At 57.1% G+C, this 15,538-nt stretch overlaps 2 protein-coding genes across 2 annotated transcripts; both read left to right on the top strand.

Moving 5' to 3' along the window:
* The first annotated feature begins 2,786 nt into the window (after positions 1 to 2,786).
* C2CD4C (C2 calcium dependent domain containing 4C) lies at positions 2,787 to 6,451 on the top strand. Its single transcript, XM_036314164.1, has 2 exons — positions 2,787 to 2,981; positions 3,591 to 6,451. The coding sequence occupies exon 2, from the start codon at positions 3,625 to 3,627 to the stop codon at positions 4,885 to 4,887; it is 1,263 nt and encodes a 420-aa protein (XP_036170057.1). The 5' UTR covers positions 2,787 to 2,981; positions 3,591 to 3,624; the 3' UTR covers positions 4,888 to 6,451.
* Positions 6,452 to 13,867: 7,416 nt separating this feature from the next.
* LOC118659054 (39S ribosomal protein L42, mitochondrial-like) lies at positions 13,868 to 14,296 on the top strand. Its single transcript, XM_036315061.1, has one exon. It carries the CDS (start codon positions 13,868 to 13,870, stop codon positions 14,294 to 14,296), a length of 429 nt encoding a protein of 142 aa, XP_036170954.1.
* The last annotated feature ends 1,242 nt before the right edge of the window (positions 14,297 to 15,538 follow it).

Here is a 15,538-nt window from a genome sequence, read left to right as displayed (position 1 = left end):
CCAGGGAGCCCTGGGGTGGGAGGTGGTAGAAATGTTGGTTCAAATTCTGCTGTGCAGCCTTGGACCAGTTACTTCCCTTCCCTGAACTGGGCCTCCGCAGAGTCAGGCCATTCCGCCATGCCTCCGTTTCCTTGTCTGGAAGACCGCCCCCTCCCTCAGTGCCTTATTGGGCCTGGTCCCTCTTGGGAGCTTGCAGACAGGCCTTTCCTCCCCTTTTCAAAGGAAAAGGCAGCTTAGAGCCCGGAGCTGCCTGGGCACAAGGTGGCTCCTCAGGCCTGGCGCTGGGATGGCAGGCTCTTTGTCTTTGAGCCACCTCCCTGTGTGTCCTCCAAGCCTGTCCGCTGGATGCCACAGGGGGCAGCCTATGACTCAGGCCTGAATCCTGGGAAGTACCACCTTCCCACATCTCCTCTGAGACCTGCCCCTTTCCCCTTTCCATATAGTATGTTCCTGGGAATGGAGGAGAGGGTGAGGACTGAGGCGGGAGGGGGTGACCACCATGGCCACAGCATGAGGGGCACAGCTTAGGGTGGGTGGGGATGGTGAGTACCGTCTGGGCCCCCTCCCTAGCTTGGGCCTGAAACCCGCAGCCTCCTCATCTCTGATTCCAGGGAGGCCACAGCTCAGGGTTTGGGGTTAGTCTGGGTGGAGGGGTGGGGGGCTGCCACACCTGTCAGTCACAGGGCTCTGCAGAGGAAGCAGAAGGCTTTGTTGACTTGGGGAGGTTCCTGTTTGGAGTCAGAGCTGGTGGCCTCCCTGCCCTGGTCCCTTCCAGGGCGGCCCACAGGACAGGTGCTTGGAATCTATCCCCAGGTACTTCCCCCTCTGGCCTCAGTTTCCCCAGCCCCCAAATGTGATGGGGTGGGGCTTCTGGCTGAGCGGGGCTGCGGTCAAGGTTCTGGGGTTCACTTTGAGGCCTGGCAAGACCTCCCACTGGCTGAGTCTCTTTCCTCACCAGCAGCAGCTTTTGTGAACTGATGACCAACACATCACACATGTTTAAGTACTTTGCAAACCGTAGCTCTGATGCTGTGATGGCTGTGGACCACCGAGGAGAAGGAGGCAGAGAGGTTTGGACACTTGCCAGAAGTCACAAAGCAGGAAATATTGGTATTAGGATTCGAACCCTTATTAAGTGGCTCCAGATTAATGTCTGAGTTGCTTAACACAGGAATCAGCACAGAATAAATTCACTGCATCCTCTTTCAACCCAACTGGGGAGAGAGACCCTGCCCCCAGCTGGGCAAGGGTGAGTGGGGATTGAAGCCCCCAATTCCCAGGTCAGCCTGGCACTGCCCTTCCTTGCAGACCCTAGCTGGTCACTTCCCCTTCCTGGGCCCCATTGTCCCTATCCTGTCAATGGAGGAAGGTGGGGCAGCCCCCCGCTGCAGAAAGGAGCACTGTTCCAGGAGTCATCCTCCCTGTAATCTGCCCATTTGTCTGGCAAGTTTTCATTAAAGACCCCAGTGTCTTGGAGACACGGCAGGTGCCACCCTTCCAACCACAGCTCCAAGCCCAGGGGGGCAGCAGAATCACACAAGTAATTGCTCTAGGGCACTCTTCATGACAGCTAAAGTTGGGGTTCAGGGGGCTCTGTCAGGCTGTAACACGGGGCTGGCCCAGGCAGTGGTGAGGTGATGCATCCACTGGTATCTGCCTCCCCTGGCATGCTGGTGTCACCCCAGCACAAAATGGGGCTCAGTGTTTGCTGGGTGAGCAAATCTGAGACAGGCCTCCTGGACTCATGGCCTCCTCTGAGCCTCTCTTTCCCCATGTGGACCATGGGACTCTAAACCCCACCTCACTCCAAGGTCCAGTGGATGTGTTGGAGGGGCGGGGCCTCCAGCTGGCCACATTATCTTACTGGCTCCTCACAAACAGAGACCAGACTTGGGACTGGTCGGCCTCCGGTGCCAGAAGGGGAAAGTGAGGCTGAGAGGGAGGACAGAGCGTGAGGAAGCAGGGGGGTTAGGGCTGGCAGCTCACAAGGCAGGGGGGTGGGACCCCAGAGGGACCCTGAGATCTTAGAAGCTGCCGGCCTGGGATTGCCTTGGTTTCTCTCTCTGTGGGTAGCACGCCTGCGCTCTCCCTGCTCTCCTCCAATCACATTGTCCTGTTACAGTTCTGTTCACCTGTGTCCCTCAGTTGGCACCGCCTCTGTGGGATGCATCACAAGGTGGGCCCTGCGTCCCTTGGTCACAGCTGCGTCCCTAGCGCCTGTGTCATTGCCCAACATCCAGTAAGTGCTCAATAACCATCTGCCATGACATGGAGGAGCGGCTCCTTCTCTGGCGCCTGGGGCGGCTTCGCCAAGCGATGCCCACTCACCAGGAGGAGCCGCTGGGTCCTGATTTCTAGAAGGAAACCTTCACCTTCCTCGTCCACGTCTACGGAGGGGAGAGCTGGGGGAAGGAAGTTAGAGCCTGGCACTGAGAGAGCGCTCAGGAGTCAGTTCAGATGCAGTTATTATTGCTGCTATTATTTTATTCTTCATTGTAAGTCGGGAAAGCGGCTCACCGGGGAAAGGGCCCACGGCTAGTATGGGTCTGCGCTCCTCCCCAAATGAACTGAAGCAGAGGCGTGGGGTTTCTGCTCCTCCTGCTCCCCCTGCTCCCCCATCCGCAGGGACCAGCGCTAGGGGTGTCCATCAGCAAACCGCGACCACCTGCTTTCCCTCCCACTTGCCCTCGTCGGCCCCCTGGGTGCCCGCGAGGCTCCTGTGCGCCGGCCCCGGGGTGGCGCGGGGTGCGCCGCGAGGCGGGGGGGCGGGGGCGGAGGCGGCGGTACTAGGGAGAATACGGCGGCGCGGCGGCCGGGCTGGGCGGTTTCCCGCCGCGGCCGGTGAATGAGTCCGACTGCGCTGCCGCCGCCGCCCTGGTGGAAGCAGCAGCCTCCGCCCCCACCCCAGACCCGGAGCCTCCGCGCCGAGACCCCGGCGAGCCCGCGGGACAGCCTCAGCCTCGGGACATCACCCCTGGCAGGTGAGTTCAGGGACCCCGCCACGATCCGCGGGGGCTGCTCGGACCCCACCCCCACCCCCAGCTGAGTTAACCCAGGGGTGGGGGGCGGGGGGGGGGGGAAGGGTCGGAGGGGAGGGATCAGCCGGCTGCGCGATGGGTCCCCAGACTCCTTCCCTCTCCCTGCCCCCACCCCACTTGCCTGGACCCTCAGCCCTGGGAGAAGCCACAGGTGGGTGGGAGCCCGAGGGGGGGGGGCGGAGCTGGGACACGCGGGGGTCCACCCACACCCCGAGGTGTGGTCCCTGTAGACAGAGCGTGAAACCCTTTAAAAAGCGCTTTGAGATCCTCAAAACGGGGGTGGGGGCCGGAGAGGGGCCGCTCTCCCCTGGGAGCTCCCCAAGAGTCCGGGCACCCCTGCCTCCCCCGGCTGTGCCTGGAAGTTAAGCGCGACCTCTGGGGAAGGCGGGGGGGGGGTGTGGGGGGAGGTCAAGCCCATCCCGCCCCCGCCCCCCCCCCCCCGTCCTGCTGGCCCAGGCCCCGTCCAGGTGGCCCCCCGGACAGGTGCCAGGAACCCCTGTCGGCACCCGGTGCCTGCAGGCCTGCAGCGCCTGGCCCCGCTTCCCTCCCCAGACGCTGCGCGCTCCTGGCCTCCTGCGCTGCCCCCATGAAGAAGACCAACATGTGGTTCCTGGAGCGGCTGCGGGGGTCCGGGGAGAACGGCGCGGCGGGGGGCGAGGCGGGAGACAAGGCCTCCAAGGGGCCCCTGTACAGCAACGTGCTCACGCCCGACAAGATCCCCGACTTCTTCATCCCCCCCAAGCTGCCGGCCAGCCCCGCGGAGCCGGAAGGGCCGGCGGAGCAGGGCCCGGCCGCCGAGCCGACCCCGGCCGCGGCTTCGCCCCGCCGCGCCCCGCGGAGCCCCCGGCTGCCCGCCAAGCTGGCGGCCGAGAGCAAGAGCCTGCTGAAGGCGGCCACCCGGCATGTGATCCAGATCGAGAGCGCCGAGGACTGGCCGGCCGAGGAGGCCGCCACCAACGCCGACCCCCAGGCGCAGGGGGCCATGTCCCTGCCCTCCGTGCCCAAGGCGCACACGTCCTACGGCTTCGCCACGCTGGCCGAGAGCCCGCACACGCGGCGCAAGGAGTCCCTGTTCCACAGCGAGCACGGCGCCCTGGCCCAGGTGGGCTCCCCGGGGGCGCGGCGCCGCAAGGGGGGCGGCAAGGCCAACGGGGGCGACGGCGCGTCCCGGGAGGCGGGCGGCGCGCTCATGAGCCCCAGCCGCTACTTCAGCGGCGGGGAGAGTGACACGGGGTCCTCGGCCGAGTCGTCCCCGTTCGGGTCCCCGCTGCTCTCGCGCTCCGTGTCGCTGCTCAAAGGCTTCGCCCAGGACAGCCAGGCCAAGGTGAGCCAGCTCAAGCACTCGGTGGGCCGCCACGGCTCCCTGTCGGCGGACGACAGCACGCCCGACACCAGCCCGGGCGCCCGGCGCCGCCTCACTCGCCGGGCCGCCCCGGAGCCGGGCGGCGCGGAGCCGGGCCCGGTGCCCCGCGCGGAGCACGCGGTGCGCATGGGCCCGCGGGGCAGCGTGCGGCTGCTGGCCGAGTACGAGGCGGCCCAGGCGCGGCTGCGGGTGCGCCTGCTGGCCGCCGAGGGTCTGTACGACCACCTCTGCGATGCCCGAAGCATCAACTGCTGCGTGGGCCTGTGCCTGGTCCCCGGGAAGCTCCAGAAGCAGCGCAGCACCATCATCAAGAACAGCCGCCACCCCGTCTTCAACGAGGACTTCTTTTTCGACGGCCTCGGGCCGGCCAGCGCCCGGAAACTGGCCCTCAGGATCAAGGTGGTCAACAAGGGCAGCAGCCTCAAGCGGGACACGCTGCTGGGGGAGAAGGAGCTGCCCCTGACCTCCCTGCTCCCCTTCTTGTAAAGGCCCCTGGCTGCCCACCCTCCGTGCCTCCCGCAGGTGCCCAGGGGAGACCCACCTCCCCTCCCCACTCGGATTCCGAGGGCGGGTGGCAGGAGGCTCATTGGCTGCGCCAGGGGCCAGGGGGAGGAGGAGGTGGGTTTAAACTCAGGCTGGGCCGGCCGGATGCTGCAGCTGCGGCGGGGGGCTCTCCTGGGATGCTGCATGGTGACCAGGATACTGCTTTTCAGGGACTAAGTTATGTGGAGGAGGAGAAGAGGGGGCTGCCAGGGAAGAGAAGGCCATTTGCAGGCCTGAGCGCTACCCCTGAGCCCCCAGTTCCATGTCCCTCGGTGTGGTCTCACCACTGACAGAGTTCAGGTGGCTGGGAACCTGTGCCAGGAGGTGGCCGAGGTGGATGGAAGACCTCGAGGTCTCCAGCCCTGAGCCTGGGCGGAATCTTTTCCTGTGTGGCACGAGTGTCCTCATCCCCCAGGTCTGCCAGACGCCCCCCCCCCCCCGCCCCCACCAAATCAGTGCCAGGCCCCAGGTTCTGCCGCCAGTGCCCCATGGGGCTGTGGGAGGCAGCAGAGCGGAGGAGCTCATGGTGCAGGAAATCCCAGAGGATGAAAATGGGAACAATGATGGGAACAATGGCTCTGCTTCTGTCCCTGGAGCCAGACAGCCCTCCCGGGGCCGTTTCCCTCCGGCACCTTCTTGGCTTGCTTTTCGGGCACAGGCCAGCCTGGCTGGTCCACTGCATCTGCTTGGGAGCCCTGGTGCTGCTGGGGTTCTGGAGCCTCCCTCCCCTGGAGAGGGATGCTCTGAAAGCACCAGAGGGCAGCCCATGACTCCCATCCCCCCTCCCTCCCATGCTACCCCCCTCCGCCCTCCCCCGCCCAGCACCCTTGGCAACTGGACACCAGGGAGTGATGCCCAGTGACTGATGGCTGTGGCTTTTACTCCACGTGTGTAAATAGGTTTTGGTTAGGGCAGGTAGGATAAAGGGACAAAGGGGCGGGCTGGGTGTGTGTGTGTGGGGTACCCTGGTGTGACTTTTCATGCTGCTAGGGGGCTGCATAGCCTTGCTTAATTTTTGAGGAGGTTTTCCAGCTCAGAGAAACAAATGGTACAGTTTGAAGCAGGGGCAAGCTCCGCCAGGCCAGCTCTGCTCCTGCATTTCTCCTGGGCTGCCTGCTGGGCATGGATGGACGAGGGCAGCGCATTGAATCCTGGGGTGCCCCTCCCTGTTCAAACATTGTCCCTCTTGACTCTAGGTTTCCCAGCCCCACGAGGGGTGAGGTGAAGAGGCAGATTTCCCTCAGGGCTGGGGAAAGCACCAGTGCACCCTGTGCTGAGATAGAGGGGCCCTTGGAGCTGGGGTTCCTTTTAGTGCCCCCTTTGGTCTTTGTCCTGTGCCTGCTCCTTCATGCTCCTGCTCCTGCCTTCATAGGGGCTCCCCCTTCACTCTGGAACTTGGAGACCACCAGGGCCAGGCTTGTGGGCAACAGAGGGCCCTGCAAGGAGCTAGATGCTTGGAGCTCATACCCCTCCTGTTCTTTCTGACCCTGACCTCCCCCCCCCCCCCCCCCCCCGCCCCCCCCCCCCCCCCCCCCCCCGCCCCCCCCCCGCCCCCCCGCCCCCCGCCGCTTTCCCTCTGGGGCCTCCCCTTTTCATATGCCCCGTGCACTGTTTCAGACCTTTGTGTTCGAAGTTGACAGTGGGTAAGCCTTTATGACACCCTTCCCAAGTGTGTTTGTTTATAAATGCTGTTTTTAGTGCAATAAAGGTGTTTCGGGAATGCGGGGGTGGAGATTTGCCTTCTTTGCTGTTTAATAACAAGAGAGGAATCTTGAATTCCGAGGAGGATGGCGGGCGCCTTCACCGTCAGTGAAGTCCTCAGCCCTTTCAGACCCTCTGCTTGGGGTGGAGAGGAAGCAAGATTGCCCAGGGCGATGCCTTGGCCTCCCTCCCCACCCCCAGGCCCTGTTGTAACAGCTGCTGACATTTGCTCAGCAGGTGTCCGTGGGCACTGCTCTTACTCGCCATCTACACCAGCGGTTCTCAACCTGTGGGTCGCGACCCCTTTGGGGGTCGAATGACCCTTTCACAGGGGTCGCCTAAGACCATCGGAAAACACATATATAATTACATATTGTTTTTGTGATTAATCACTATGCTTTAATTATGTTCAATTTGTAACAATGAAAGTACATCCTGCATAGCAGATATTTACATTATGATTCATAGCAGTAGCAAAATTACAGTTTTGAATTAGCAACGAAAGTAATTTTATGGTTGGGGGTCACCACAACATGAGGAACTGTATTAAAGGGTCGCGGCATTAGGAGGGTTGAGAACCACTGATCTACACGAATGGCCTTCACAGCAGCCCCTGAGAAGGCTGTCCACATCCTCATCTCGCGGGTTCGGTAACCTGTCAAGGCAGCCTCGTCAATGGGAGTCTGGACTCGAACTCGCGCCCGCACTGTGGCCACCACGGAGAGAATTGGCAGGATTTGCTCCTTCCGGGTTCTGTTTCCTGGGGACAGAGACTGGACATGTGGTGCAATCATTAATGGGGATCCCATCAGCTGCCAACACAGGAGCACCCCCACTGACCTACCCTCATCCTCATCTGGTCTGCCCAAGTCCCTGCGATCAGACAGGAATCAGAAAGCAAGTATGTCAGCCAGGAGGCCAGCCCCCACGCTTCTGTCCCTCTCACACACCCCAGGTCAGGCTGTATCTCTCCCCACAGAGCCCCCAGTTCAGGGCCCTGTTTCCTGCCCTGACCCCAGGCCTGCTTCTTCCTCTCTCCAGGGGTCCAGACTGTCAGGGCTGTCACAAAGCCACCAGGAGCCTTTGTGTGGGGTTGGGGTCCTAAACAGCCCTCTACTGGCTGACAACTGCCAGATGAGCTGCGCTAACAAGGCCTGGTCGGGACCCAGGATGTGTTGCCAGGGCAACCGGGCGCCTTCTCTCCTTTTTCCCACCAGCCACTCATCACTGGGCAGCCTGTGTGTGTGCATGTGGGATTGCGTGTCTCTGTGTGTGTCTGTGTGGACCGTCTGTGTGTGCATGCACACAACAGTGGGCTTCTGCACACGTGTAACTACATGTATACCTTATGCACATGCATGCATGTGCATGCTAGTGTAGTGACGTACATGTGCGAGTGCAGTTGTGTTTGTGCACAGGTGTCAGTGTGGGCATAATCATGTGAGTGCAGAATGCACATAAGTGTAGCCATGTGTGTCAGCAAGTGTGTGTGTGTGTGTGTGTGTGTGTGTGTGTTTGCATTTCCATGTGGGCTGTGCACACGTTTTTCTGTGTGTAACTGTGTACATGTATATAACCTTGTGAGTGTGCATAAGTATCACTATGTAATTGTGCACATGTGTGTCACCATGTGTGTGCTTGTGTGTGTGTGCTGTGGCTGCCCTCTGCCTCACAATGTCCAAAAGGACATAATCGGACCAGTGGCTCCAGAAGGCCCCCTCCCTCCTCTCTCCATGCTGGGTCCTCACTGGGGACACCCTCACCTATGTCCTCTCACTCAGACTTCAGGTCTCGACCCACTGCCTCTTCCTCAGGGCAGCCCCCACCCTGACAAAGTCAGACCCTTTCTTAGATTCCTTGTTAGTGTAACACACCGGCTCATACTACCGATCTGATCAGAATGATCTGTTATTTGCACCTGCAGTGTCCCAGTGCTCAGCCCATGGTGTAAACACAGGTGACGTTTGCACTCTCCTTCCAGCCCGGCTATCATCTGGGGCTTCCTACTGTCAGAAGTGCCATGGGCATCCGGGGCCACCACTAACCGTAGGCACCTCATTTGGTGCAATCACAGAATGGTGCCCCTTTCCCAAAGTGGAGCCAGCACAGTGGACAGGAGAGCCAAAAGATGAGGAGTTAGATGCCTGGAGACCTTGTGGGCACCTGGATCCAGCTGTACCTGAAGTCCATAACTGCTCACCATTTCAGTTCAGAGAAGCAATAAGTCCTTTTTTTAAAAAAAAAAAATTTTTTTAAATTGATTTCAGAGAGGAAGCGAGAGAGATAGAAACATCAATGATGGGAGAGAATCATTGATTGGCTGCCTCCTGCGTGCCCCCTACTGGGGGTGGGGGGAGATCAAACCTAAAACCCGGGCATGTGCCCTTGGCCAAAATCAAACCTGGGACCCTTTAGTCCGCAGGCCGATGCTCTATCCACTGAGCCAAACTGGCTAGGGCTAACGTCCTTTCCTAGCTTGACTTTTTATTTATCTATTTGCAGCCAAGGAGCCCGATACAGCGAGTCTCCAGCACGAGGAAGGAAGAAGTGCACCAAGCGAGGTGCCCCAGTCTGGTAGGGGCAGGCATATCCTAGAACCTGGGATTTGTACGTCCTAGAGAAGGAAGGAAGGCATATCCTAGAACCTGGGATTTGTACGTCCTAGAGAGCTGGGGAATGTGGGCCTGGGGAGAGGGAGTGAGCATTAATCAAGGAAGGGTTTGCAGAAGGAACAGAACCTGAAATAGGGAAGAAGCATTGGGGTAGCAGGCACATTCCAGAGGTAAAGGGAAGGGGCTCAGGAGTCCAGCCAACTGGGGCCTCCATCCCACTCCCCCTCAGCCTCAGCCACAGCGCCTGCCCCAATCTGTCCATTGCCTTCTGCTGTCCAGCTTGGGAACCTTCCATGGCTCATCATGGCCCCCCACCCTGTGCATGCCCCACAGGGAAGCCCACGCGCCCTTCCTGGAGCCTTTGCTTGTGTGGTGCCCATCTCCCCAGCACACCTGAACCCTGACCGTGCCCGGTGAGCATTCCATGGTGGAATTCCAGCCCGGGACTTTCCACTCTGCAGCACAGTGTGGCCGTGGGCGAGTCATGTGACTTGTGTGGGTCTCAGGCTCCCCACAAGCAGCGCTTCAGCCCTGGTGATGAGGCTCAAGCTCATGTGTGGAAAGAGCTCATGTTCTGTGGAAGCAGGCACAATATAGCAATAGCATAATCACATTAGGGTGGTAATTATAGGCTGCCAGCAGACCCACTGAGGTCAGTGGCTTCCCTGGTCCTCCTGCGCTGGGGGCCTTTCCCCACTGCACCTGCCCCTCTGTCCAGCTGCTTGCACCCCCTTCCTCCAGTGTGAGATTCAATTAAGCTTTTGTTTTCTTCTCAGCTCTTCTGAGAGTGGGAGGGAGGGGCTGTCTGCAGCTGGGTCTGCTGACAGGAGGAGAAAAAATGACTCCAATAAAAAGGAACCGCTGCAGAGGGAGGCCTGCATGTGCATGCCCTCCCTCCCACCAGGGGGAAATCCAGGCCCTCACGGAGGTCAGGAGCACGGGGCGGGTGTCCAGTGTTGACCTGGAGAAAGAAGATGCCTACCAAGAAGGGCTCCTGGTGGCTCAAATGTAAAAACAGAGCCTAGCAACCATTGCTAAACCTGGGCCTCTCAGACAGGCTGCCCTACAGGGAGAAGCCTGCACTGGCCTGCCTGCCTGCTGGCTGAGCCCACTCTTATACAGGAGTTGCTGGCATTGTATTTTAACCAGTAGGAGGTTTTCCCTGTCCAATTATAGCTGCACAGCTCTATGTCAGTAGCATCTTCACTGACCAGAGTGGCTCCATTCCAACCAATCAGGGCAGTGCTTTTAGGACCAATCAAACTGTGAGATTTGAAGTCCTTATTTGCATAAGGATGGACCAATCTGGAACCAGGGGCCAGGCTTCTGTCTATATAAGTCAGCTTCCCTATGGCTAGCCTGGGAGCATACTTTCACTTGAGGACTATGTTTCCTTGGTTGAGGCTGAACCACCCAGGGTCTGGATGGAGCAGAGCTGTCTAACTGGACAGCCACCTTGCTGGATGGCCACCTTACTCTGGTGCTGTCCAGCTATTGAGCTGTTATACTACAGAGCTGTTTGCATTGAATAAAGTTTCCTTCAACACACCCTAACGAGGGGGTTCCTCTTGGTACTGAATTGCACCAATGACCATGGGTTGACACCGGGTGCAAAAGCACCAGTCCTGGGCCCACTGCTCACAGCGGGCTGCCTGGCTCTCCCCCTGGTGAATGGAGACATTACAGGCACTTCCCTCCAGGGTTCTATAAGGTATGTACACACACTGCAGGACCCGCACTGGTGAGAGGATGACCCACTGCATCTGCGTCAGGACTCTGCAGGTTGTGGGCCCAATCCCCAGCGTGGGGTGTGCCAGAGGCAGCCGATCCATGATTCTCTCCCATCATTGCTGTTTCTCTCTCTCTCCCTCTCCCTTCCTCTCTGAAATCAACAAAATATATTGTTTAAAATGTATATGTATTTTTAAAAAAGAATGAAGCACTGACACTTGTTACAATATGAATTAACCTTGAAACATATGCTCAGTGGGAGAAGCCACTCGGCAAAAGGCCACATGGTGTGTGATTCCATTTCTGTGAAATGTCCAGGACGGGCACATCCACAGAGATGGGAAGTGGGTTAGTGGCTGTCAGGAGTGGGAAGGGGGAAGGGGAGCGGCTACTGACGAGGACGGGGCTTCTTTTGGGGATGATGAGAATGTCCTGGAATTAGATAGTGGTGCTGGTTACACATTGTGAATGCGGTAAATGGCACTGAGTTACTCACTTTAAAATGTTTAATTTTCTGACTCCTTCAATTTTTTAAAAAAAGTTCACTGTTCTTGATACATTTAAGATTTGAACACTTTACTATAAATTATATATTTTTAAAAGCATATAAAATTTCCCAGAACCTGCCTGCTTCTCCCCGCTTTTTGGTCCCTGCTGGGATTGGGCCCAACTACCTGCCCCCACCATCCCTCCTGGACCAGCGCAGTGCCCTCCACCCTGGTGTCCTGTCCTGGTGCGGTCTACAGTCTGTTCTCCCTGGTAGCCACCAGAGGGCGCTGGGAGCACCTAAGTCAGGTTTGGCGTTGGACCCCACAGCCTATCCCTACTGTCAGTAGATACAAGAGGGCGACAGTGAGCACTGAACCCGCCCGGTCCTGCTCTGCCCACTGCCCTCCATGGCTCCCATGTCTCTTGGGGTAAAAGCCCAAGTCGTCTCGAGCCCACGGGACCCTGGACAACCTGCCCTGTCACCTCCTTGCCCTCACCTCCTCCCTCTCTGCCTCACTCATTCCACTCCAGCCACACAGGCTTTCTGCAGTTCCTTCAACACACCCAGCACTGTCCACCTTCATGGCCTTTCCACCGGCTGTATTCTCGTCCGGGTGCTCCCTTTCCCCAGACTTCCGTAGTACCCTCACCTTCCCTGGGTATCCCTCCACCCCTTTCCTTCCTACCCTTCTTTATTTTCTTCCTAGCACTCCAGGAGAGACATTCTAGTCCCAGGGCTTGGCACAGAGTAGGTGCTTGACAAATATTTGCTGAATGAATGACCCAGTGAGTGATGATCAAGAAGCTGAGGTGTGCCCTGGCCGATGTGGCTCAGTGGATAGAGCGTCGGCCTGCGGACTGAAGGGTCCCAGGTTCGATTCCGGTCAAGGGCACATGCCTGGGTTGCGGGCTTGATCCCCAGTAGGGGACATGCAGGAGGCAGCCAATCAATGATTCTCTCTCATTACTGATATTTCTATCTCTCTTTCCCTCTCCCTTCTTCTCTGAAATCAATAAAGATATATTTAAATAAAGAAGAAGCTAAGGCGTGCCCTGGCCGATGTGGCTCAGTGGTAGAGTGGCAGAGTCTCAGGTACCATTCCCTGTCAAGGGCACATACCTGGGTTGCAGGTCCATCCCCAACCCCGGTCGGGGTGCGTGTGGGAGGCAACTGATCGATGTGTCTCTCTCACATCGATGTTTCTCTCTCTTTCTCTGTCTCTCTCCCTTCCACTCTCTCTCTCAAAAAAAAAAAAAAAAATCAATGGAAAAAAATACCCTCGGTCGAGAAGAGTTAACAAAAAAGAAGCTAAGATGCTGCATTTTCCAGAGAAGTCGGTAAGGGTAGGGAGGGGCAGAGGCGGGCCTCCTCCCACCTGCAGAGGCAGCTGCAGACCCTCCACGTACACTCACACTCTCAGGCTCTCTCTCTGGATGACTGGGCAGGGCTATTTTTTACTGCTTGATGGCCCACCTGAGTGTTTTCGCTGCACAATAATAAAGGATGAGCTGATGGGTGAGCCAACAAAAAATCACACGCCCAAGCAGCAGATCTGTGGGTGCCTGCTCAGCCCACATGGTCCTTCACATGTTCCCCCTTGTGTCAGCTAGGACTAGGGTCCCCAGGTCAGGGCAGTTCTAAATGTTATTACTCAATGTTATTCCTGCTAAATGTTAGAAGTAGTGCAGTATTTTGCAGACCAGCTGTAAACAGAATGAGCTGACGGGGGCCTCACTGGGATGAAAGTAGCCAACTACAAAGAAGAAAGCAACCTGTAATTGACCAAATGGTATCTGTAAGCAATGGCTAAGCCTCCCTTCTGGGAGACAGAGCTTTGGATATAAGTCCCTGTCTTCTTTACTCGCTGCAAGTAAATAAAGCGGCAGCCCCCCTGAATTCCATAACACTCGCAACGCCCCCTCCGTAGGCCAGGGAAGCTCTCCCATGCAGGTGTCCGCCTGGTACGAGCATCCACCCACACACGGGGTGGCAGGCGGGTCCTGTAAAATCACAGCTGCAATACAATGGGGTCTCTTATGCCCTCCCCCTCACCCCCCTCACGCCACTCTGGCCTCACTGTTCTCAGGAGGTCCCTCCAGGCTTCAACACCCCTCACCTTTGGGCCTTTACTCTGTCTGTGCCCCCTGCAGGTGCCCTGTCCCCCGGACCCCAAAGCTTCCTCCCTCCCTGTCATGGTCAGGCTCCCATGACCGCCTTATGTACCTGCACCCATGCCACCCTTCATCCCTGCTGGCCTCTCTCCTCCTTCACGCTCCCCTTGTGTGTGTGTGGTCATCTTCCTGTTAAGAAATCAGCTCCAGGTCCTAGGACCCGGCTGGAGGAAGATGGCGGGCTCGCAGTGAGCAGACAGCAAACCTCTCGGTTCACCATGGCCGTATCAGCAGTGAAATGGGCGACAGCAAACAGAACTATTTTGAAACATTTATTTCCAATCCAAAAGGGAGCTTTATACTGTGTTTGTCATAAATCCACATACGCTTCTCTTCCAGATGACTATAATTGCAAAGTAGAACTTGCTTTGACATCTGATGGCAGGACGATAGTTTGCTACCATCCTTCTGTGGATATTCCGTGTGAACACACCAAGCCTGTCCCTCGGCCAGGTCCTGTGCATAATTATGGAGAAACACAGGATCAAATACTGAAAACCAGGTCAGAAGTGAAAGATGAACACTTGGAGCAAGGACCCGCGATAGGACAGCTTCGCAAAATGCTCTTTACTACTGAGCACCGTTGGTATCTTTATGGGCGGTATCAGACACGTCCTAGGAAACTGAATCCTCCAAAAGACAGATGATACTGAGGTTTTCCGTAAAATGCTGTCCTGTTCTCATTTGCCATTTGAGAAAATGCAATCAGATATATTCACTACTATGTTATATAGTAAAATAATAATAAAATGCCTTTTCATCAAAAAAAAAAAAAAAAAGAAAGAAAGAAATCAGCTCTAGGGCAGAGATTTTGATCAGTTTTGTTCACTGCTGGGTCCGCCCTCTGCCAGTGTGCACAGGGTAGGTACCCAATGTATGCTTAAAGCGGATGGGAATGAATGAGTGACTGTCCAGGGCCACGGCCAGCTCTTTCTGGAAGTGTCTGGACCTGGCCAGTGCTCCCCAATGGGCTGAGTGGGACCCTAGGGGGTGAGGGAGCCCCACCACTGCCTCCCTGCCCGGAATGTCCTCTGTACTCAGCTCCCAGGTGACCATCCCAGGTGCCTGCGCCCTGGGTGGCTTAAACAGCAGAAACCCTCACAGCTCTGAAGGCCAGAGGTCTGAGGTCAAAGTGTTGGCAGGGCTGCTCCTTCTGGGGGACGTGGGGGACCATCTATTCCAGGTCCCCTCGGGCTTCTGGCATCCCTCGGCTCCAGTCTCCGCCTCCGTCTCCCATGACCTTCTCCGCCATGTGTGTGTCTGTGTCTGTATTTCCCCTTCTTAGGGGGACACCCGTCATTGAATTTAGGGGCCACCTGACTCCAGGATGACCTCACCTTGATTTGATTACATTTGAAAATTTCCTGTTTTCAAATAAGGTCACAGTCACAGAACTGGGACTTGAACATATCTGTTTGGGGAACACAATTCAGCCCACAACACACTGCGGTCCTCCGCCGCTGGTTAAATCGGACCCTAGACCTGCTTAGACCTGCAGACTCGAGTCCCTGGGGGTCCAGAACGCTTGCCCTTTGGTTGCTGTTTTCACAACTTTAAATTTTGATATAATTTCAAACACACAGAAAAGTTCACGGTAAGTACCATAAACTCCTGTCAATTCTGTCCAGGTTCCCCAATTGGCTGCGTTTTGCCCTGTTTGCTTGGTTATATTCTGCATCTACATTTACCTATACCTGGATTTCCATCCATCCGTTAGCTATGTGCATATATATGTACTGATATGCATTTCCTGAGCCACTTAAGATGATGTTGGAGGTGCTACGTCCCTTCATCCATAAACACAGAACCTCATATTTTCTGGGGGAAAAAAGATTTTCTTTTCTAACCTGGCGCAGTTATTAAGATTAGGAAATTTCACATAGAAACAG

The sequence above is a fragment of the Myotis myotis genome, unplaced genomic scaffold (assembly GCF_014108235.1).
Source record: "Myotis myotis isolate mMyoMyo1 unplaced genomic scaffold, mMyoMyo1.p scaffold_m19_p_6, whole genome shotgun sequence".
NCBI lineage: Eukaryota > Metazoa > Chordata > Mammalia > Chiroptera > Vespertilionidae > Myotis > Myotis myotis.
Note: the sequence above shows the minus strand (reverse complement) of the source record. Positions and strands in the feature narration are given on the sequence as shown.